We start from the raw sequence: 23,416 nt of genomic DNA on the forward strand, positions 1-23,416 counted from the left end.
CGCAATAACTTGCACTGCAGTGGTGGAAACTGTTCTACACACTCTGAGAATAGAAAGGAGCATACATCCGCTGGATGGAATTTAGTTTTAACCTCATTTTGCAATTGGTGGCCCGATGAAACCAAGCTCCTGCCGCATAGGTGACTATGGGCAGGAAAACAGCATTATAGCAGAGAAAGAGTGACTTCCTGTAAATTCTAATAATTGACCCTGTGAATTTTTTTTTATTTTAGTACTTATGGGAATCAGATGAGGATAGAAGGAATGTTTATGGTCAATAATGACCCCAAGGAGTTTTGCCTCAGTGACTATAGGGAGCCGCTTTCCAAATATTTTGACTTGGGGAGGCGGATAGAGTCTGTCCGCTTGTAAGATCCAACTTGGATTTAAAAAGCATCATTTTTGTTATCACTAGGTTAATTTTAAGTTTGTTAGCCAATGACCAGGTGGAAAGGTCAGTTTAAATCCGGTTTGCATTCATCTCCAACACCGTACGAGAACTGCCTGAGACACCACAATTGTCAGGTCATCGGCGAAAGCAAAAATTTTACATTTCTGGAGGGAGCGGCCCAGACAGTCTTGAAGCACAATGTTCCAGATAAGGGGCTCAGGACCAAAACTTGGGGACACCGTCGAAAGACCTTCCTAGAAACTTGGAGAAATTGACTTGACAATTATTGAGCGGTCAGAGAAATAGCTTTGAAATAATTTGTACATTACATATGAAAGAAGTATCTTTCATACGTAATGTATATATCATTCAAGGGCGCTGCCCTCGACCATAATAGCTAGTTCAAATTTGGATTTAGAATTTACAATGTGCCAGACAAGGCCTCCTCACAAGAATGACCTGGGGTGAAGCCATATTGACAGGCAAAAAAGAGATTTTATTGTTGAAACAGAGCTGTTAGTCGAAGAGCCATAAGCCGCTCCAAGAGCTTCCCAAGATTAGCAAGCAGTGCAATTGGTCTGCAGGAATTGGATTGGAGGCAGGCTTATCTGACTTTTTGATAAGACGGAGCAAAGAAACCTTCCAAACAGAGGAGAAAGGTGCCTTCCATGAGGCATTTATTGAAGAGCAAGTAGAGAGGTCTTAATTTTAACAGCCAGAGAATGAACATATGTTCATTCATATCCATTCCTGGACACTTCTTCACATTGATCTTCTTGACCACCGAGGTAAGTTCCTCTAAAGTAAATGGCTCGGTACGTTCTTCGGTGGTGTACTTGTTATTTGCCTCCCGAATTGCCATATGCTCTGGAGAATCTTCAGAAGGATTATCCATAGGAAATAAGTTGTCAAGAATTTGGTTGATAGTCTGTCCAGCCAGAGGTTTCATGAGTCTCAGTGGTAACAGTTCCGAGAACATCATAGGTAAATGTTCTCTTCCGAGCTATCTTGTACATCGAGCCCCATGGGTTTTTGCTGTTGAATTCTTTTACAAAGACGGTCCAGGTTTCTCTTTGCAATTGCTTTACTAAAGGCATTCCTTTTGGCAATGTAGTCATTATATAATCGCATAACGGTATCAGCAGGCCAGTTGCGGTGTCGCTGATATAACCGTCGAGCGCGATGAACTGATTTACGAAGAACAGTAAGGTCCTGGGACCACCAGGAGCGGACTTTAGAGCGGATGGTCTTCTTCTTTGCTGATTTATAGGAAACTTTAATAAGAGACTGTTGAATAAGTTCGGCTAGAGTTTTTTGCAGAAGTTCAGCTGAAGCTGTCTGGAGGGTTTGATGGAAAGTCATTAGTGACAGAGGCATCAAAAGAGTCCCAGTCAACAGTTTTTGTGCAGAACCGGACGAAGTCTGGTGTTCTAGGTGAGTTGCAATTGATAGGTGCATCGGCAGAGATGTGGAACACAATGGCTCTGTGATCGCTGAGTGTCCAATCTGGGAATACTTTCACAAAAGAAATTAATATACTCCGGGTCAGTTCCAGTAGAAGGTGGGGCACAGATTGCTATACCATGCTCCACTTAAATCGCGTTTGGACTATGGAGCACCTGTGTATGATTCTGTTAGGAGAGTACTTTGGCACGTCTTTCTCCTATCCAAAATTCTGTTCTTAGATTGCCCTAGGTACATGCAGAACATCTCCAGTTCAAAGTCTATATGTTGAAGCACATGAACCTCCACTCAGTGTCAGAGGAAAGAAGTTACTGCTTAACTACACAGATAAAATTAAAAGCTGCCTCATTTATCATATTTGACTACTACTTCAGGACCCGCAGTGGTCAACCCATTAGAGAAAGAAACCCAGGGAAAAGCTTCCTACTGGTATCAGATTACAGCAATGGAATAAAGATGCTCCAGCAAACATTAACATTCAACAACTACATCTTGCTCACAGAAAATTATTCCCGCTTTACTAAGGTTTATGCCGATGGTTCAAAGCCTGGCAATGAAGTGGGCGCAGTTGTTATCTTCTCTTATACAACTGTTTCTATTTCTCTTCTGACAGAGTGCAACAGTTTTAGTGCTGAGTTACATGATATCGCGATTCCCCTACATAATATTTCACATCTGTCAATCCATAAAGGCGTAGTATACCTTACTCACAGAGTGCTTTATTAGCAGCTCTGAAAAAGAAGTAACGGTCCTTTATTAAAGCCCAAAAGACATGAGCTGATACATCTCAGTGATAATCAGCAAATAGTTATCTGTAGGCTGTTCTGGGACTGCAGGAAATGAATGCGCTGATCATGCTGCAAAAAAATTCCTCCAGAACAACCTTAATAAATGTTCTAGTTCCGTTTACTGATACAGATCCAACAAAGAGAGAGAGAAAATACAATGAACACTTCTATGGAAAATGCAAACGAACAACCAACTGTTTCGATTCAAATCTGAACCTCACCTTTGGACCTCTAGCTTCCTTAAAAATAGAAAAGCGGAAGTAATTCTAGCGAGAACTCGATACTCGCCTCACTTATCTGTTTCTGAAAACAGGAAATGATCCTCCACAGTGCAACTGTTTGAAACCACTCACGGTCAAGCATATACTTATGTAATATGAATCATCCAACAGCGCTCGACGCTTTACGTTTAGTTCCCTCTCTGATCTACAAGAACCGCCCCCCCATATCATTCGGAGAGTTTCGAGACACAATTACCCTGATAGGCGCAATATGGCCTAAGCATCCCTTGCTCTAGAAAACCCCATAACTTTCCAATGGTGTTGTTAAACAGTTTGCTTATTCCAATTTGTTTTAGTTGTGTGGGCAATAAAGTTGCATACCTTTCCTGTTCATAAATTGTAACTGTTAATCGCCCTCGCGTGTAGCACAGTTGGTATAATCCCTGTCCTCCCACACCAGGTGGAAAGGATCCGAGTTCGAATGACGCAAGAAATTTGTATGGGTCTTTTTTACAAAATGGCTAAAAGTTGGGTCGGTCTCAGGGGAGGCTAGTATGGCCTAAGTTGCTGATGCTCCTAAAACCAACAACAAGGTAACTGTTAATCTTTAAAAAGCAATCATATCCAACTCATTAACATTTTTTAAATTCCTTTTACTGCAAACAAAATTTAAACACCAAGTATACGATTTACTAATAGGAGATAATAGCCTCTTACTTCTTTCCGAGCACCCTTATCAAACTTTCAACGATTAAATATTTGTCATGTTTGCTGATGATGTATTGATCGTTGACGAAACTGCTGACAACGGGAAGTACAGGAGATTAAAATTTGTTTCCTCTACCTCACTGTGAAGAAGTTTTCATCACAAAAAATATCATAAACATACAATTTAGGAAGATGGTTGCATTTCCGTTAGTGATGCACCCGCTGTAAAAGAAAATGATTTTTAAACGAATTGGGGAACAATAATTCAAAGATAAAACAGTAAGTGTTGATTTTCTTTCTGTGTAATCCTTATTATAGATTTCGTAGGAAATAAATACGCCACATTTCGTAAACTAACCTATAGCGTGCAACGCGCCACGAAAGGCTAACATCCGAAAACAGATTACGGCTCACGAAACTTAAGAATGACGACTTCATTAAAGTTTTCTCTTGGGCCTCCAGGAATGCATCAACTTGCAGCAATGATATCACTGTCGGTGGGAAAATGGATGCTAGTCAGTTATTTTTTTCAAATTAGGAAATAGATAAATGTCATGGTTCTAGATATAATAGAATATGGGGGTTGGTCCAAGGTTTCAAAGCTGCACTCATACAGGGTGCCATGGTAATGACAGACTTTGTGAGCAAGCTCATTGTCCTGGAGAAACAAGACTCCTTTGCTGAATTTTCCTCAGCGTTTATCTTTGATGTTTTTTCTGCTATTTGGACTGCTCCTTTGTCTGTGGTTCAAAGAGCTAGATCCACGTCTCATCCTGGTCATCATGCAAAGAACTTTGCTGGATCTGCTTACAATTTGCTTGACTTTACAATTCTTGTGCATTTTTGATTTCGACTTTTCTTAAGATCAGATCTCTTGAGAATCGCATTAGTTTGACCCATTATTTTTAATGGAAACTCTTCCATTAGCCAAACCTCAAGGCAACCATGACACTACCTTCAAGAAACCGATCGGCTTATGCAGCCCATCGGCCCTTCTGGAATTTTCCAAAGTTCCGGATTGGCCAATCTGTCCTTTTCTCACTAGCAGTGGTGATCATATTGTTGTATGGCTGGACTAAGCCCCGAATCTCGGGATGCCCAAAAGGAAAAGCAAAAAAAAAAATTACCTAACATTTTATACATTACTGATTGGAAACAAGTCGTCCAGTATCTGGTCGTGATTGACGGAAAAGAAAGTGACGTAATCGCGCCAGTTAGAGGATATTTCTTTTTTCTTCTGACCTCCCTGTTTAAAAAGAGAGATCTAGGTTCAAATCACTTTGGATATTGCAATGATTCTTGAAAACAAGTCCTCAATCGGGACTGTAGTGTAAATTGGCCGTTCAACAGTGCAGAAAACACCATGAAACTGTTAACTAGCGTACCATATTGATTGACGTACTAAAAACAACCAATCACCTATAAAATCGGATTTTTACCCCATAAAATTTCCAATCCGACCATAAATATAGTAATTTTCGGAATTGCCACTTCGTGACTGTAGCTACCTTGCCAACACTCCTTAGAAACTTGAATTCTTTAACGTTTCGATGAAATCCCTGTCATCTTGGTTACAATTTAATAAATTCGCTTTTCCGTTCATTCTTTGCTATCCTTTGTAAGCTCATCTTTATGATTTGTCTCATGAATCCAATGAAATTGAACTCTCCATTATTAAAAAACCGCATCTAAAACGATTATTTTAGATAGAATAAATCCTAAATGCTTCGTTATTTGAGAAGAAATAACGAGACCTTTTGGTTATGGCAATTTAATGATGTGGTTTCGTTTTTATCATTTGCTCAGAGGTAAGGTGAGTGAAGATTTTTGCATGTAATATTAACGATCTAGGGGTCATTATCTACAAGGATTACATTTTTCAAATCGCTCGCTACGTTGCTCAAAAGAATCAGTTGTATTTTAAATTACTTCATCATATCTCGGATTTCTAAACAAAACTCTCTCTCTTTAAATGTTTTGAGAAGCAAACCAAAGTCGATGATATACTTTCACTCATATATTGAAGATTGTGGTACAGCACTGCTCCTTAAAGAGTAGTGTAATGATCTAGATGTAATTAATTTCTAAACTATTTCAGAGTTTGATTTCGCTTAATTTTTATTCTATTTTAATTCGATAGTACTGAGTAACAAATTTTCAAGGAAGTTCTGTTTATATCTGCGTGAGGTTTCTTCATGAAGTTAGGTCTGCTGGTTGCCCATATGATTTTAGTTTTTACATAGCATCAGTGGTTTGCCGAGAAATTAAATAAACGTAAATATGCAATAACATCATATCACATGGGTGTGTATTCCCGTTGTGATCAGTACTAGTTTCTTCATAAAGATTAATCAAATCAAATCAAAACAATAGTACAGAGATCTGCAATCAGTTTAAAAACGTGCTTGAGTGATATCTTTTTCTGTACGTGGAAGACTTGCTGCTGGAACCCCGCAGATCCTACTCTTTTAAATGAGATTTCAGCAGCTCTGCTGAAATCTTATTTAAAAGTTGGTTAGACCCAATCCCCACTGTCATCCGATTCATTCTGATTAAGGATTTGTGTCGCTTTACTTAAACAGGTTTCTGAGGTGTAATCCCTGTTATTCTATTCCCCAGATCCATCTTCCAATTCTGAAAACCTTTTTGGAAAGTGGAGAAGATGGATTTGGAATTGGCAGGTCTTCATTGTGTACCACCGCAGCAATAGAAGATTGTATTATTGTGGCATTGTAATGACTATCCTACCACCCAGGGTGGAAAAGGTACAGTTTGAATGCCATAGATGACGCGAGGAATGTTTTCGGCTTTTTTTTTAACAACATGGCTGAGTTTGTCGATTATAAGGGTTCTTTATTTGGACCGGGAAATTTTATCCCCGATATATAGAAATAGTATAGTACAGTATACAATTATTAATACAAATTTCACAATCACATTACAAATCAACTGTACTGTGCAATGGTCATCTCCTCAGCTACAGCACAACAATCTGGCAAGTAGGCTACAGTAGAAACCGATGAAGAGACACTGTTCACAATGAGCACAAGCATCACATTCTAGAGACTGGTCATCACAACGAGCTGGACAATTAGGCTACAACAGAAGCCGATGAAGAGACACACTTTCACAGTGGGCACAAGCATCACATCACATCCTAGAGATTGATCATCGCCGGTATTCTTCAAAAAACAGAGTTCAACGAGCAGCCAGAGAGCTGAACAGAAGTTACTCATATTAACCAGCAAAACCAAGCTGGAAGGTGTTATTGCAGGAGCAAATCCAAGAAAAACAACTAAGGCTTCTTGCAACTGCTTTGGCAGGTGCAGAAGTGGACATCCACCCATTAAGGAAATAGAATACCAACATCCTGTCCACCTCTGCAAAGAATTTTCTCTGTTTCTGTATAAAAAATAACATACTGTTCCATGTAAAGAAGAGGGTACATTATTATTATTATTTTAGGGTTCCCCGTAATTAAATACATTAACCCGTATTTGTGTCTGTAAATTGCGTATGTTCTATGGTTGATTTGCCTGTTTTGCTGGACGAAAAAACCCCAGTTACTGGGGAGAAAAACCTTGCTATCTACGCCTGAGACCAACTAACTCAGCCGCGGAGTGAAAAAAAGCCCATTAAAGTTCCTCGCGTCATCGACGGGATTCGAATCCAGGCCTTTTCCACCCGGTGAGGGGAGGACGGTGACCATACCACTGCTACCCGCGCAGAAAGAAGAGGGTACAGTCCACCAATTCATCCATTATTCAACCTCACCTCTCCCAATTGCGAAAGTATATTTCTTCGCACGAAAACTGAATTTGATCATCGCCGAACTTGACCATTTTATTTGAAAGGCAATAAAATTTTCCCTTGTTTTAATAAGTCGTGGTTCAATCCCATCCACCAGACGAGTTACATTATCAACACTATTCAGTAAATCCAAAAGCAAATCAGCATATTTCAAATAATAAAACACAACGTGTTCCCATGCTTCCAGCCACACGTACAGCATCCTGCTACGATTCCAAGACTATTCAGTTTATCAAAAAATGTCCATGACCTGTTAGTAAGAATGTACAACTTAGATTTGGTACTAACCAGATTGGTTTAATACAGTTCACACCATTAACATAAGGGAAAAATTTGAATGTTATTCTACCTTTTTCCAAACAATTCCATCTGCTTTGCCATTTTTATAAAAGGAGCTCCCAAATTCTCTTTTCGTTTCTGAAGTCATGTAAAGTGTTAATTTCGATGTCCAGCAACTCTGATTTTATACCTCTTCTGAAAAAAAAGGATAGGCTTCTAAATACTAACTGCAAATCAAGTGGCATTTTGTCAGCTAACACTTGCAAATCTTCTGCAGGCCATAACCATTTTTAGTAACATAACTCGATGTATAGAATAAAGCTTTCTGGTGTGGTTTACTTTGATTGCATGGCCGCCAACCCAGATTGATGCACCATACGTAACAATCGGCAGAAAAATGCAATCATAAATGAAATGGAGTGCTTTATCTTCCATTCCACCCGCGTTATTCTTGAAATCATTGCCATAAATTTCTTCACTTTTTCTGATATATATGGGGGATAAAGTTCAAGCCACTAGCAATACATATTCCAAAGTATTTAATCATTAACATCTGCTGTAAGGAAATACCATTTAGACTCACGAGCGGAGGTCTACTAAGAGCCAATTTACTTTTCAACGTCATGATTTTAGTTTTGGAGGTAGAGATTGTCAACCTATGTAAATTACACCATTTGCATAATTCTTTCAATATGCAATCAGACCTCATTTCAAGCTCCTTTCTGATGTTTCCGTGCACAAGTATTACCATATCATCTGCATAAGTTGTGTGTGAGTGGTCAAATTCTCTCTTGAGCCAATCTTCCAAAACCAAGTTCCACATTAAAGGACCAAAAATTCCTGCGGACAGCCTTGAGTCACACGACACGTAATTGATCCAAAGTTAGACTTAACTGTTACTGCGCGATCCATAAAGTAATCTTTAATTATAGAGAAAATATTAAAAGAACATTTAGCCATGCGCAACATCATCAGTACACTGTGCCAACTAATGGAATCAAGGCACCAGTAAAGTCTACAAAAATTCCCAAGGTATATTTAAAATTCGATTCCCGAACATTGCGAACTAAACAGTGAAGCGCATCCTCAATACTTACACCAGGAGTGAAACCATATTGTTTGTTAGAAACACCAATATTACTTCTTTGGTAGATAGCAATCCGCATGGCTAAAAGCTTCTCATAAACTTTACCAAAGACCAAGAAGCAATGCAATAGGTCTATATGAAGCAGGTGACCTGGTTGGCTTGGTTGGAGATTTCAGGATAATCTTGAGCTGTGCATCCTTCCAAGGAGACGGAAATACATCATCTCTTAGACAGTTATTAAAAACTTGTAACAATTCGTTCCAATTATATGTTATAAAAGCCTTGTGGATTAACTCAAGACTTGGACTCTGCAAGGCTTTAAGGGGGGAAATTTCTATCAGCATGGCCCACACTTGTAGGTAGAAGGAATTTGTTTTGTACAGACGGGATACACTTAAACAAAGGTGGTGCAAACGTTTTTGCCAGTATTATTGAGGATACCTTAAAGGTTCAGGGAAACTGCTAGTTGGGGGGGGATGTGGGTAATACTGACACGCGTTTATTTGATAATATTAGTCAAAGTAACTCTTGCTCATACCTCACGAGTTCTTATCTGTTACCCCAACTGGACGTAATATCCAGATGTTCTGGGGGCAGAAACGTTTCAAGTGAGCGGGTAGCTAATGCCAGGGAAGAGAGCCTAAAAAACTTCAAGGGTTGTGTTAGGGTTGTTAAATATACAAGAACAGTAAATCTTAATTGTTTATACAGTAATGTTAGAAGTGTCGTCATTAAAATGAGCGAATTCGAACTGCTGGTTAAAACAAGTAATGCGGACATAATAGGGCTTATGGAAACGTGATGCCACCCAGAAATAGGGGATGATGGGTTTCAGTACAGCTTGTATAATGTATTTAGAAAGGATTGAGTAGATAGAAGGGGTGGTGGGGTAATGCTTCTTATCAGAAACAGCCTGAGTGCAACGATAGATTTCCCGAATTCAGACGTTTCATGTGCTAGTATAGAATCTGTATGGTGTGAGATAGTTGGAAACAAAGGTATAATGCGAGTAGGAGTAATATACAGACCAGGTGATTGCGAAGATTATGACGAAAGCCTCTACATGCAAATGGAATGGGCAAGTAAGCGTCAATGTCTTATGAGTGATTTCAATTTGCCTCTAATTGATTGGAGGAAATGGGAAGGAAACTCGACATGGGGAACAATTTTTAAATCAACTAGATGACTGTTATTGTATCAACATGTCAGGAAAAGTACTAGGAAAAAGAATACTCTACACTTCATGGTCACCCATGAATCAGATGACATGACAGGGCTGACAGTAGAGGAACCAGTAGCAGGAAGTGATCACGGAGTTCTACGGTGGATGATGATGAGAGAAGTAGCAGCAGTAAAAGGCAAAGGAATGGGTTTTAATTTCAGAAAAAGAAATTACGATGCTTTAACATGGCCTCTATTAACTGGGTAGATATCGCACAGAACGAATACATTTGAACTATGGTATGCTTTTAAAACATTAATCACAGATGCCTTGAATGCGTATTTACCATTAAAAAAATACTCCACGAGGAGGGTTCCAAGTTTTATGAATAGTGAAGTTGCCACATTATTTGAGCAGAAAAAGGTGGCATGGAAAGGTTACAGAGTAATAAAACTTACTGAAGCCTATAACAGCTACAAGGTGATCTGTAATAGAGCCACAGTAAAGGTTCGACAGGCAAAGGCAGGTTATGAAAAATCGCTAGCAAACAGAGCAAAGATGGGGGGGATAAGGAATTCTTCACATATACAGAAATGCCAAGAGCAGGACAAACCAGATCAGACCTTTACGTAAGGGAAAGGGAATAGTATTAAATACACCAGCTGCCGTTGCAGATGAACTCAACAGTTATTTTGCATCGATATTTACAAATGAAAAACCTTTTGTGGCAATGGGAAATTGTGGGAGCGAAGTTAAAAAATATGTAATTAATGATATTGAAATTTCGCAAGATTATTTAATTAAAAAACGTTCGAGCCTACAGGCCAGTAAGGCTGCTGGAGTTGATGGAATATACCCTATCATCCTTAATATTAATCCTTAATATACCCTATATTAAGGGAGGTGGCAAGAGAGTGCATTGAACCATTGAGGCTAATTATGCGAGCATCACTAGACTCTGGGGAGATTCCGTTGGATTGGAAAAGTGCCAATGTATCTCCCATACATAAGGGTGGTTCTAAGAGTGAAGTGGGAACTTATCGACCTGTCAGTCTCACTTCAATGGTAGGGAAAATCATGGAGGCAATGATAAAGGGTGGAATTCAGTATCATTTGGATAGAATTCAGATTCTCAAGGATACTCAGCATGGTTTTGTAAAGGGAAAAATCATGTTTAACAAATCTGGTTCGCTATTTCGAAAGGGTCACTCACGAGCTGGATTTAGGGAATAATTTGGACATTGTTTGTTTAGATTTCAGCAAAGCTTTTGACTCAGTCCCACTTGAGCGGTTGCTTTATAAGCTGGAACAGGTTGGAATCACTGGGAAAATTCTTAGATGGATAGCAGGATGGCTTCGGGGCAGGAGGCAGAGGGTTGTCATAAATGGCTATTCCTCAGATTGGGTTGATGTAAGAAATGGGGTTCCGCAAGGATCAGTATTGGAACCACTCTCGTTTTTAATTTTCATAAACGACATTGATTAAGGGATAGTGGGCGTGATGTCTAAATTTGCAGATGATATGAAAATTGGTAGAGTAGTTAATGATCACTTTCAAGCTAAGCGTCTTCAGAGAGACCTAGATAGACTTCAGGAATGGTCAGAAAAATGGCAGCTATGCTTTAATCCAGCAAAGTGTAAGGTATTACACCTGGGAAACAGTAATCCCAAAATAACTTATTTACTTTGTGCAGTTCAACTAAACCCAGTACTGGAGGAAAGGGACTTGGGTGTTACGATACGGTCAGACATGAAATTCTCTGAGCATTGTAAACAGGTTGCAAGGAAGGCCCATGGTGTCCTATCGATGATCTATCGAACTTTTGCAAGTAGAGATAGGGACGTGATAATCCCATTATATAAAGCTTTTGTTAGACCACACTTGGAATACTGTGTTCAAATATGGAGACCGCTCCTAAAGAAAGACATCGAGCTTCTTGAAAGGGTGCAAAGACGGGTAACTCGCCTGGTGAGATCGGCAAAAGGGCGTCCTTATGAAGAAAGACTTTGAATATGTGGGTTACAGAGTTTGGAAACTAGACACCTTGGAGGAGATTTGACTGAGGTGTTTAAGGCTCTGAGAGGCATCAGTAAAATGAATGAGGACGAAATTTTCAAGATTATAAATGATGCTAGAACTAGAGGACATAAATTCAAGTTACGGGGGGAAATGTTTAGATTGGACTGCAGGGAGTTTTATTTTAGCCAGCGAGTTATAAATTACTGGAATAAGTTGCCTAAATGGGTGGTAGAGGCTGACAGTTTGGGGAAATTCAAATGTCATCTGGATAGTACCTTCGGGTGAGGGAAGCGCATAGGATGATAGGTTTATTTTACTTTTCTTTTATTAATTATATATATATATATATATATTTTTTTTTTATCATTGTTATATTCGGGTTTGTTTTTTTTTTTTTGGCTGGTGCAGTATAAGTCATATGCTTTCTTGCACCATGCGGCCATTACTAATACTAATAAAGGGTAATTCTTCAAAGTAGCTACCATACGACTCATTCAATGCCTGCAAATGACGATGTTCTTGTTTAACACATGGGTTATCCGCCATGTTATCTTTACCTATAAGGTGATCTAAGATTGCACCCATGGAATCTTCCCAACTACACTTCTCAGTGGTGCCCTTGCCAACAGAATATATAACTTCAGCAGCTGCTCTGAATTTTCCAGTACAAATTTTATAAACCAATCCCCAAGGGTCGTTATTTCCTGCTGTTTTCCAGCAGTCATATTTCTGTTTAGCGATAGCGTGGACGTACTTATTACGAAGACTTTGATAGTCCTTCTTTAATCGAATAACTTCCAAGGTACTTTCCCTACGTTTGCTCTTCTGAAATTGTTTCCTAGCCTTATTAACCTGTTTTTTTTTTTTTTTTTTTTTTTTCAATAGAGTAAGCTGAGGTGTCCACCATTTAACTGGTCCATGTTTTATCTGTTTCCGTTTCACAGCAGCTACACACACACATCATATATCTCACCTGTCATGTTAGATAACTCAGAGATCGCAACCTAGTCTACTGAAGACTTCCCTCAAAGTTATCCCAGTTTACATGCTTAACAGAAAAGCGCCGTAATTGATTCAAACCAATACTATTTTTCCCTATGTGTATTGATTTCATAAAATATCGCACGATGATCACTCAATACCCAGTCAGATTTGACTTTCCATCCACATACAAATCTAGCGCCAATTGAGTTTGTAATCGTCTGTTTGATTCACCATTTACTGTCCAAAAGGTGGACTCCTCCCCGGTTGATCGTGAACCATAAGCGTCCGCTCCGCTATCATATTATCTAAAGCCTTCCCTCTATCCTCAGTAGTGCCACTGAACCAAAGTGAACTCCTGGCGTTAGAATCAATTGCAAACAAAACAGGCAAATCTCCTAGCTTATCAAGAACACCATCCATATAAGCTAAATATGGCCGAATGTCAGAGTTGTATTTAAAATATATTGAAACAAATACAAATGCATCGACAGTAGACTGAATGATACATAATTATTCAATTCAGACTGCTACATAAGGATTCAATTTTGGTTAATACTAAATCAGAATTAAAAACAATTATTGCAGCTCTCACTTCTGCACAAGGATTATATATGACCCTACAAGAAAGGGATGACCAAATACCTTATCATTCACATAATAAGGTTGTTGGATGCAAGCAACATCGATATCTTCTCGTTGGCATACAATTTTTATTTCATCCGCAACAGATTGAGAATTCAGCTGCATTATTGTCAAACCTTTAAACGAATTTATGTTGTGAATATACTGATTTGAGATACAGTAATTCGGACTGTTGGCCATAGTTACGAAAGGAATCAGCCGTAGGCAGTTTAATTAGTTTAAGAACTCTTTGATATTCTGGACACTTTTTGTCCCGAGAAGAATGGTCTCCCACATGAATTCTAGCAATAGTTCGAACACGCAGCCTCTTTGTTAATGTCTTTGCAATCTTTATATGTATGGGCTTTCTCAGAACAATGGCTGCATATAGGATCTCGTCGTCTACCTGTTTTGGTAGTATGCTGACAATTGTAACATACAGTCACAAGATAGAAATCGTTTAACCTGCATGACATCAGTCCAACAAACAAGCGCTGCTGTTGCATTGGAAACATTCTAATTCTTTGTGAAACCTCTAAAATCCAGTTATACCCGGAATCACTTCTGTTTCTACTTATGAAGCGAACAGTGACCTCAGCAACCATCTCCTCTTTCGTCAATCCCAAATGCAAAAGATTTTTCTCATACATGTCACGTAGCAGATCATCCTTCTGAACTTCCTTACAAACATCATACCCAAATAACTCCATTTCAGGTCTTTTGGGAAATCAAAACGCTAATCCAAGCTGTCAATTGTTCGCACTTTTTTATTTCTTCTGTCTTTTTTAGTTTGCCTCTCTAAAACAATGCCACGATCAAATACTTTTCTTACCTTCCGTATCCTGACCACTCTCAACGAGTTTCTCATTTTCTTATCCACAGCAATTCGGACATCTTCACTACTTTTAAGTACAGAGTCGTCAATAGCTTGAATTAATAAAATATGCTGACATCATATGATCTAGCCACTTCTTCGTCTGAGGAACTCACTTTCAAGCCCACATCCTTTGCAGCAGAAGTTACGTCACTCTTAACTACACCACTATAAAGTTTCAGATTTTGTCGGTTATCCATATCTTTCCTATAATTCTGAGCGGATTCACGCATACATTGTATCCATTCCTTAAATTTCTCATTAGGTATTTCAAGTTCCAAAACCATGGCTTCAAGGAGATCCCATCTAGACAATATCCCTCTGATTGAACTCCTATTGATACCACTCTCCTTGGCAAAAAAGAAAGCTTCCAAATCTTTGCGTAATTTAAATGTTATTTCTGTAAAGTTGAGTATTATCTCCTCCAAAACCACCATCTGCGCGAGACAGTTTCTCTCCCCAGAAGAAGTCATGTTTTTGGACAACAGGATTAAAATTCATGTTTTCGTTCCTAATTTCTTTTGAACACGATGACAAGATAGTCGCTTCAGTGTCGTTCCCTATCTCAATTTTAGCTGAAGAATTTATTTTTCTCAGCCAACTCCATATCACTCAACATTTTACTTAACTTTACGTAATTCCTTATCCCAATCATTTTTATGCGCATTGATCTTGACTTTCCTCTTATTATTTCGTCTTAAAACAGGAGACCTACTGCACGATGAACGCAGTGATCCAACTGAACTTTCTTCCCCACCATAGTATAACCCCCTTTGACGACATGTTTTGATGGAATATTCAGGAGATCAACGTGGTGTCAAAAGTGCAATGTCCTTATCATCCCTATTACCCACACTATCCAATTCTGCTAACATGATAGCTCTACCCGAGAGAACCTCTTCCCATTCCAACTTCTCACCTACACCTCCAGAGATAGACCTCAGAAGATTCTTTGCTTTGACTCAGTGACAATTTACCTCGAGATATACTTGGATCCTGAACTTCTAGCTAATGTGAAGAATTCCAATTCTTCCTTAATCTAAGTTTGAAATTTGCAGACTTAGTGGTCTCTGTAGCAACATTGAGATCAGACTCCTTAGCCACCATGTTCAAGATCCTTAGAACCTGCAACCTCTTTCAATTCAACGCCACACATTTTTCCACATGTGAGATAAACCCTGAGTGTATCTGACTCCATTTGATAATGTTTTTTTTTATTATGAGAGGACACTAATAACCGTATAGGGGTACTACCAGTCTTCTTCCTTCGTTAACAATGGCTGTATAGGCCTTTACTATTTATATCTAAAATTCTTTAAAATTATATATCTTTTCCGCTAAGAAGATATTTTGTTCCAAACTTAGATGAAACTAATCAGCCAGATATATCCTTCCATCTATTTGAAGTCCCCTTCATCCATACCTTGCAGATTTTAAAAAGTAGCGCTTCAAATTTTGATTGTCAACAAGCACAAGTTCTAGAATAGAACAAACAGCAATGGCCGAGTCGCCCAACATCCATAAGCTTCCTACCCAAAGAGATGTCTACTGTCTAACCACTGCAATTAAGTTAATGATAAGAAAAATGTCTGTGACGTGTGCCACTGGAGAATCTCGCAATCAGCTCTCAAATCAACTCCTTCGCTCTGCCCCAGACAACCCTTACATCTCTATGATAGATTGTTGCTCCAGCAGATGCACTCCCAGGTGAAATCCTTGATGCACACAAACTGATTCGTGAGAGATCATGCCTAGAGAGCCAGTGATTACCAGATCACCCACTGAGCCTGGCATCGTTTACTATTAAAACTCACCATGCTTCTCCTACGCAAGCCCTTGGAGAAGCTGGGTTGAACTGCTCAACTCACTCTTCTGAGTTGAGAGATTATCGAAGATTGTTCATCCACCGCTGGAGTGCAAATATGGTGCATAGGAGACAAAATTTCTTTTATTCTTTTTTCAGGTATTTCCATTTATTTTTCACTAAATGACTTTCATTTTATTCAATTTACTGTCACTAAATTTTATTTCACTTTGTGACAGATTTTGCTAGTCAAGGTGGAACATCGTCTCGGTGGAATTCCGGAGTTTTTTCCGTTTTCTTTATTACCATATTATTCCTTCTTTTGTCTATATGGGCTGACTTTATTTTACTATTTCAAAATTTTTCACATACACATCTCGATTGGTCAATGTCGACAAGACTATTAATTGTTCCTTGGTGCTATTTAATTATACACTCATACATTACCATAAAAATGTCTTGTTGAAAGAAGATTATAATCGACTGAAAGAAGACCATCAGTCTATTATAATCTACTCGCTGTTCCACCATATACAAATGACGTCATACTTCAAATAGATGGTGCTCCTACAAAATATTTAAGAAGGCCTTGATTGCGCAAGCAGATTGTAGAATGCACGAGAGAATATATCCTCCGGAGTACTCGGAAGAAAATTAATCTTTATTGCGCAGACAGAACAATGACCCATCGTGCCATGCAAGGAATACTTCAGAGATGAAAGCCGACCATTAACGTGCAGGTTACAGACAGCGCCATGCCTGTGTCAGTAGGAGTGGCAATCCTACTTTGCTCATCACAAAATACCTGAATAGTATGAGCAAGATGTCCATCCTTAAAGTGCTTCATGCGTTTCTAATTCAATTTCTTTAATAATCAATTTAGAACACATTTTTCTCAGATTTCGAATGCTCCAGTCTTCTTCAATGATCTTGTTTAAGATGAGTAAATCGAAACTGAAGTTTCGGATCACTTCATCTTATCTTTCCACGATACAGTTTATTAATTCTTGTGTGACCATGCAACTATCGATGGCTTATGCAATAAAGATTAAAGGCAATTCCCAGTTGGTTAGTTTATCTCTGCGAACGACACTTTGCAAGGGAATACCGTATGCCAGAACCATTTAAGTATGGCAATCAATTCCGAACAGCGCTTCAGCCTCTCTCGCGAAGCAATGGTTTGAATGATGAGAAGGTACTGTTCATCTAGATTTCTCCTATTCATTGAAGACAATTAATACCAAATGGGGGAAGTTAGAGACTTAGGCAGGACGTAATAAAGGGTACGTTACCTACAGGAGATGGTAGATGATAAATAGCATCGTTCCCATTTGGGTAATTTCTCTGATCGAGGTAAAATGTCTGAAAAGTATCTCCCAAGTTGGCGGCGCTCCCTTGTTGATTGTGATTTATATTAATGATCCCAATATACATTCCAATTGTCTCAGTTGGGGACCATATAAACTTGATAAGAGGGTACTAATGGACTCGCTCAGATCTCAATCAGTGTCCTTTGCAGTTAGCATTTAGAGATGTTCTTCTTTCAACATCATTACATTATTCTTTGAATTAATATTTTTAGGCAGTTTGCTCTTATATGCGTATAGCACCTGTCTTAAATTACGTATGTCCGTCCGTATGCCCGTCCACTCGACTTTCGGTGGACAGATTTTCATGATTTCTTTTTTATTTGGCTCTTGGAGGGATATATGTTGAGCAATTCCAAATTTAATGAAATTTAGACCAATACAAATCCGGCAATTATTTACTTTCTTTTTTGATGAGATCGTTATTTTGTTATCAGTTTACTAAATATATAAATCATGAATTATTACTACTTATTATATTAATCGCAGTAGATGATATGGTAACGCCCTTCTACGAAGGAATATTCACACCCCTCTGTGTCGGATTAATTCCCCTAATGGAGGATTTTGCATTAATAATATTTGGACTGCGAGGAAATTGAAATGAGGTATTTCTGCTGAATATTTATGAAATCATACATGGAGGGACTGAAGATAATTGTTTTAACTGCAAAGTCTGCAAATTTAAACGGCGTAAGAAAATTTGCTGCCCTCTAGAAGTAATTACAGTAGCACTTATTTAATGAACAGACTGCGAAAACCATTAACCATCTAAATGGTTAGCGCATTGCGAATTAAAACTGTGATCAATGGGTGCAGGCCTTAGAACGAGTTTAAAAAAAGGTGTGGTGGTCCAGGCCACGTCTCTCCATTTCGGGGAACATCTTCCTTAATTTTTACTGAGGGCACATACTGATGCCTCATTATCGTGCACAAAGTGCACTGTCGAATGGCTAGATATTGGATTTTCCCACCTCCCCCACCAAAATCTTCATCCCCAAATTTTATGCATTTTATATCTGGAGGCGTGAAAACTATACACCATATATTAAAATGATATCCTGAATAAAATCCACGTTATATGAAAGTAGCGCCATCTACCTTTCTTTTAATCTTCCAGCCTTTTGGGGACGATTCGTTTCCATTGCCAAACTTATTATCGAATCATTTATTTCTCGACGAATATTATCCAGAGCACACCATATAATTATTTACAGCATTCTAATTTGATTTATTCATTAATTTTTCTCTTTGTTTCCAAGGTTCTATTCTCTATCCTTACAACCATCCCCTTGTTTGTTCGTGCGTAATGACGTGATCGTGGAAATAATAAATGAGGGACGGAACGGGTAACAGAAGCGGCAATAAGGCAGCCAGGCGTAGCGAAAGAAATTTGGCAACTTTCACAAGTCGAGAGAACGTTTGTTTAATGTCTTTCCACAGAAAACAACAGCTCTGGAAATTATGGCTCTGGATGTTCTATCTGTCGCACTCAAACATATTTCTCTCAGCATATTGGGATCAACAGCAGCAGAAGGCTTGGTAATTCATCTCCCTAAGATGACGAAGATCTCGATTTTTGCAGCATACACCTGTGCCTTCAGGAATCCCCAAAATGCAAAGTCCAGCGGGTTAAGGTCAGGTGATCGTGGTGGTCCTCTTCACTGGTCCTCTCCTCCCAATCCATCAATGAAGAATCATGTCATCGAGCCAATGACTCGCTTTGAATTTCTTCACCAGTTTTCCAACTGCGCTGTGCGTTATTGGATTCCTTTCAGGTTTCATTAAACTCGTTCGCCACTTCCCTCTGGGTCTATCCCTAACGACCACTATCTCCACCTTTTCATCCAGTGTTAATGCCATTTTTCATCTTTGAAGAAAAACATATTTTTACCATTAATTTCCGGATTTTCAGTTTAATTTAGCAATACGCATAAAAAAATAAAAGAAAACCATTAAAGAAAAACCGACGCACAGTTAACCTGTACTCTAATATTTTGGTAGGGTGATGTGCATAAATAAACAGTTGTTTCGCTCATACAGACATGAGAAAGTGTTAAAATTCAAATTCCTTCTTTAATTATTATGGATTAAAGACGGCGTCAATTAGAAGAGCCCGAAACTTTGAACCTTAAGCTGATTACCAAGAAATCAGCTGTGGCACTTTACCGATTCGATTTATCAACCCACCTGCACCTTTCCCACACCAAAAAGATGCACAGATGTGCACAATCCACATACCGATAGCTTTTTTTTGCATAATTATTTTCTGCGAGGTACGGATTTCATTATTAACGCTTCTGATGTAAAAATGAAGGGAAAAATCTCATTACATGCAACTAAAAGCCCCCAGAGTTTGTGAACGTTTCTTGAGATTTCCGCTTGGCCTAACTAAATTGCCATTTACACGAATCAATCTTTTCGTGATCCGAAACAATTTCTTGTAGAAGGGTCTCACAAAGAAAGGCAGTCCTCGGTGCATTCTTCAATAATCGCATCTTATTGGGGGGGTTTGTCGGTTTAAGTATTACCATTTGCCAGTTCAATAGCGTAAACATCTTCCGAAATCGCGGACATGTAAAAATAAAACCAATCTTTATTTACAGGAAAACTAATAAGGCGTGCTGTGACCTTTAGCCTTTATGGCAGCCTCAGCTCGGAGACCTCTAGGTTTTTGTAAATATCCTCCGATATTTTTGCTATTCTGTGTTCAATCGGCTACCTGTTTTCGGATAGTCTCTTCCCAGAGGTTCTCTTTAGGACTGAGGTCATGGCTTTGGGCTGGCCACTCCAACTTTTCGATGCTCATATCCTCAGACCAGTCAATGAACAGTATGATATGGAGTGGTGTCCTGCTGATACAGATATGGTCCGTCCCCGATGTGCTGCCACAACACAGCTAACGCATTATTGTTCAAGACTAGATAGACTGGGGCATTTTTGGTTTTGTCCAAAACAATCGATGGTCCTAGGATAAATTATGAACACATCTTCGGACCATCACCTCGCCAATGAACAGTCAGATCAATGCAGATGGCCAGGCTGCGATCAATTTTTTCGCGGACTGAGTTGCTTTAAATGATCTCGACATCAAGTTTAGGAAGTTCTGCTCAATTACTTACAGAATATCGAAAGGGCTTATCGGCGTTTTTCACAAAGTGACTGAGTATTCACCATTCAATCAATGGCACCATGGTTCCCAAACCCAAGCGAAAGATCTGGAGGTCACATTTACTGCAGAATACGATTTTTATAAGCATATCCGGAATAGTAAGAAAAAGCAAAAATTTATCCAGTTGTGGACTACCTGTCCGGCTTTGCTACTCCAATTTGGAATCCTCACAGAACCTGTGATACCAATAGAATCATTGCAAAAGACCTTCGGCCACTATCTTTTAAGGGGCAATTCTGCGTTCTACTGTCCAATTTGCTGTCTGAATTTGCTTTCCTACTTCAAGATGTGAGCATTAAAAACACTGAACTGCCCTGGAACTTAAGCATTGGTGTCGTATTTTCTCTGAATCAGCTACCTCAAGCACTAACGACAGCTACTAGAAAGAAGCTTACCTTCCACGTCATAATTATTATTCGAAAGTATCGAAGAACTTCTTTAAAACTATGGAATTTATAAATAAGTATGATTTGGATATAGCTTTGGACATTAAAGAGTTTCACAGGATTATCTGGGACTGGCTACCTTGTTCATGGGTTGAATCCAAATTAAGATATATCCAAATATACTGTGATAAGGCAGAGACAGATGCGCATTTTCAGAAAAAAATTATATAAATAGAACCAATTGGCGTAAACTTCCCGATTGTAAATGATGGATGAGGCTTTCCAAGTCACAGACGCAAAGAGGAACACGAGACTGAAGTCCAAAGCGTCCAGAGATGTATATTATACATTAAGATTAATGAACATGAATGCTATAGGTTGTATATAGCACTAATCCACCAGGAGGAAACTTTTAAAATCTAATTGTATGTGCTTTATTGACCGGTGCTATTGATCAGCAGAGGGGCTTGCTCATATTTCAAGAGGAACTGTTAAGAAAATGGCGCTCATCTAGGAGTGACATCTATTTGAGCAGCTTAGTCCAGAAAGGTCCTTAAAGACTTTCTGGCATCATTCACGTCCAATTAATCCTCTTCAGGAGATAATTATGGATGCAAAATTAGTCAGAAATGGTATTCTTCATTGAGTGCCAAACTACTACTTGGATTTCGTCTTTTGAATCGTAATAAGTAGGTAAACAGCAAGTGCCCAGAAGCAGTAAAAAATCAATGATGAAAAAAAAGTAACCTTTTTTTTTTATGGAGAGTAAAATGCGTGCAGTGGGATGCACATAACACCCCTCAGCAATAATCAAAGGAGGTTTCGTGCAGTACCGAATTCCCCAGTTGCACGTGTGCCTGTTGTTGCTGAAATGCTCCAAAGAAAATAAGCATCAGGAGACTGGAGATGGTCTAGGAAAAGCATTTATAGTTTTTCTATGTCCGCCTGTTTGCTGGTAGATATATTCCAAGAATTTAGAAGCATCTGGTAGTGTTGATAATGGGATAGAGAGATAGATTGATTTCTTTTTATAAACAGAAAGAAAACCACTATTCTTACGTATAGAAAAAGATAACACACAGCAACAAGAAAAGAAATAAACAGAAAAAAAAATCGATATATATATGAGAGAGAATTAAACATGGAAAATATTCTTGGATAGAAAGTTAAGATGGGCACAAAGACTGATAAGATCTCGGTTTAAAAATTTAAAGTTGTCACTACTGCAGTTCATTTGAATTAGCTTAATGGCTTCTATATTCCAGTGGCAACTTCGATACATGCTGGCTGTTAGCACAGTGGTTACGATCATCAATACCGTCAGAAAATATTCGAATCCAGACTTTTTCCACCGTGGATGAGGCCTGTGTTCGAATTTCGAAGATGGGAGGAATTTTTATGGACGTTTCATAGCGTGGCCGAGTTATTCGGTCTTGGTCAGGAGTTGCAGGTCTTCCCTTTTTAATGAGCAAAATCAGGCGAACGGACCATAGAATACACTCAATTTATAGACAACAACCAGGCTTCTCAGAACCATACTTAACTTCTTCGCAGAAACAAAACAATAGCATAACAATTGTTGCAAACCCAAGAATTACTATTCCATATTTTCAAAGGCTAAAGAGCTAAACTCTCCAAACTGTGTATGCATTAATGCATAGCAAACCACTCTCAGCTTCTCTTTCTGTATTTTAGGCAAACTGCTATCTCAAGACAGAGTGGATCGCATTCTCCATCACATGACCTTGACCTTGTTACGCGACTAGAAAGACTTATCGCTTACCTTGTGTTGCGGCATATTCTTTCTCGGAGGGTGCGGATATGCAGGAAGGGCATAACGACCTGAGGAGCCGAGAAACTTGCGAACCTCACATGCCGACTGTCAGATCCCTGTTCATGTCCGATGGCGATGAGGCTGAAGGAGAAAATGGGTCAACGGTGCACCTCTTCGCTCCCGCTCTCTCTCTCTCTCTTTAGGTCGATGAAGTGATTGTGATGGGCTAGTCACAAGGAAGCCTCGTGTATTAGCGACACGTGACACGGGCAGCCAGCGCCGCCTACAAATATTAAAAGGAATATGCGGCTTCCATTACAAGCCATCTACTCGTTCGCATGTGGTGGCCCTCATCGCATTAATTATTTCTCCGTAAAAGCACTTCGATTCGGTCATGTCTCAAGGTCGTGTAGTTCCGTAGGCGAACCGTCTTACGGCACTCTCTTCCCTAATGTCCAACATTAACTGGATTTATTTATTTAACTCTTACTTTCACGAATTAAT

At 39.0% G+C, this 23,416-nt stretch overlaps 1 protein-coding gene across 1 annotated transcript in view; it reads right to left on the reverse strand.

The window, feature by feature from the left end:
- LOC150078973 (uncharacterized) overlaps positions 1 to 23,103 on the reverse strand; it is a 47,111-nt gene extending 24,008 nt beyond the window's left edge. The window contains exon 1 of the mRNA XM_090383778.1: positions 22,922 to 23,103. Coding sequence (XP_090239904.1) covers positions 22,922 to 22,974 — 53 coding nt within the window. The 5' untranslated portion in view covers positions 22,975 to 23,103. The remainder of the gene's footprint in view (positions 1 to 22,921) is intronic.
- Positions 23,104 to 23,416: the final 313 nt, after the last annotated feature.

This window comes from Mastigoproctus giganteus, chromosome 10 (assembly GCF_048544385.1).
Source record: "Mastigoproctus giganteus isolate SK-2022 chromosome 10, ASM4854438v1, whole genome shotgun sequence".
Classification (NCBI taxonomy): domain Eukaryota; kingdom Metazoa; phylum Arthropoda; class Arachnida; order Uropygi; family Thelyphonidae; genus Mastigoproctus; species Mastigoproctus giganteus.